Source organism: Erythrolamprus reginae, chromosome 4 (assembly GCF_031021105.1).
Source record: "Erythrolamprus reginae isolate rEryReg1 chromosome 4, rEryReg1.hap1, whole genome shotgun sequence".
NCBI lineage: Eukaryota > Metazoa > Chordata > Lepidosauria > Squamata > Dipsadidae > Erythrolamprus > Erythrolamprus reginae.
The window spans coordinates 112,476,079-112,477,077 of NC_091953.1; the positions used below are offsets into that span (position 1 = coordinate 112,476,079).

The following is a 999-nucleotide window of genomic DNA, read 5'->3' on the forward strand; positions in this document are numbered from 1 at the left end:
TCAGAAGTTCAGGGCCGCCACAGAGAAGGCTCTTTTCCTGGGTCCCGCCAAATGACATTTTAGTCGATGGGACCCGGAGAAGGCCAACTCTGTGGGACCTAACCAGTTGCTGGGATTCGTGCGGCAGAAGGAGGTCCCGGAGATATTCTGGTCTGATGCCATGAAAGGCATTATGTCCAAAATGTGGTGTGGGTTCCAGACCGATACACCTGTTACAGATACATCGACTGCTGCACAGTAGCTATGGACTATGAAGAATTGGAGCCTAAGCAGAACATTTTTGGAATTAATCGTCTTCTGATTCATAGATCGATTGTACCTCATTACATTCCTCTGTAATCGGATTCAAGGAGATACTGCCATGATGTTCCAAGTCTGTGATCCCTGCTTGGTGTTTTTTCTCTAGAAGGAAGTTCTCAAGCTCCAACCCTGACTGGACAGTGGGACATTTCTCTTGTAGTCTGCTTCTTGTTTTCCGCATGTAGTATTTTTCTTTTTCAGCAACAAATATGTGAGTTGTATGTGGATCGTCTAATGCATTCTCAGAGGAGGTCTGTGTAGCTTTGTCAAAGCAGATAAAATCTGGTTCGCTGGCAAAGGGCAGCTTCAGGCTCAGATGTGAGCCATCGGTCTTCTTTATTTTTTCTTTTATAACCATAGCTGCTCTAGGAGAGAAAGAAAGATTGTGAAGTTTATTTATTTATTTATTATTTATTTATTGGATTTGTATGCCGCCCCTCTCCGTAGACTCGGGGCAGCTAACAACAGTAATAAAAGACAGTACAAAAACAGCTAAAAACCCTTATTGTAAAACCAAACATACATACAAACAAACATACCATGCATAAATTGTATAGGTCTAGGGGGAAAGGAATATCACAATTCCCCCATGCCTGACAGCAGAGGTGGGTTTTAAGGAGCTTACAAAAGGCAAGGAGGGTGGGGGCAATTCTAATATCCGGGGGGAATTGGTTCCAGAGGGCCGGGGCCGCCACAGAG

General features: G+C 44.2%; 1 protein-coding gene across 1 annotated transcript in view; it reads right to left on the minus strand.

Annotated features, from left to right (window-relative positions):
• The window catches only part of LOC139167161 (maestro heat-like repeat-containing protein family member 6), a 28,215-nt gene extending 27,557 nt beyond the window's left edge, over nt 1-658 (minus strand). The window contains exon 1 of the mRNA XM_070751582.1: nt 320-658. Within this exon, the coding sequence (XP_070607683.1) occupies nt 320-658 (339 nt within the window). The remainder of the gene's footprint in view (nt 1-319) is intronic.
• Nucleotides 659-999: the final 341 nt, after the last annotated feature.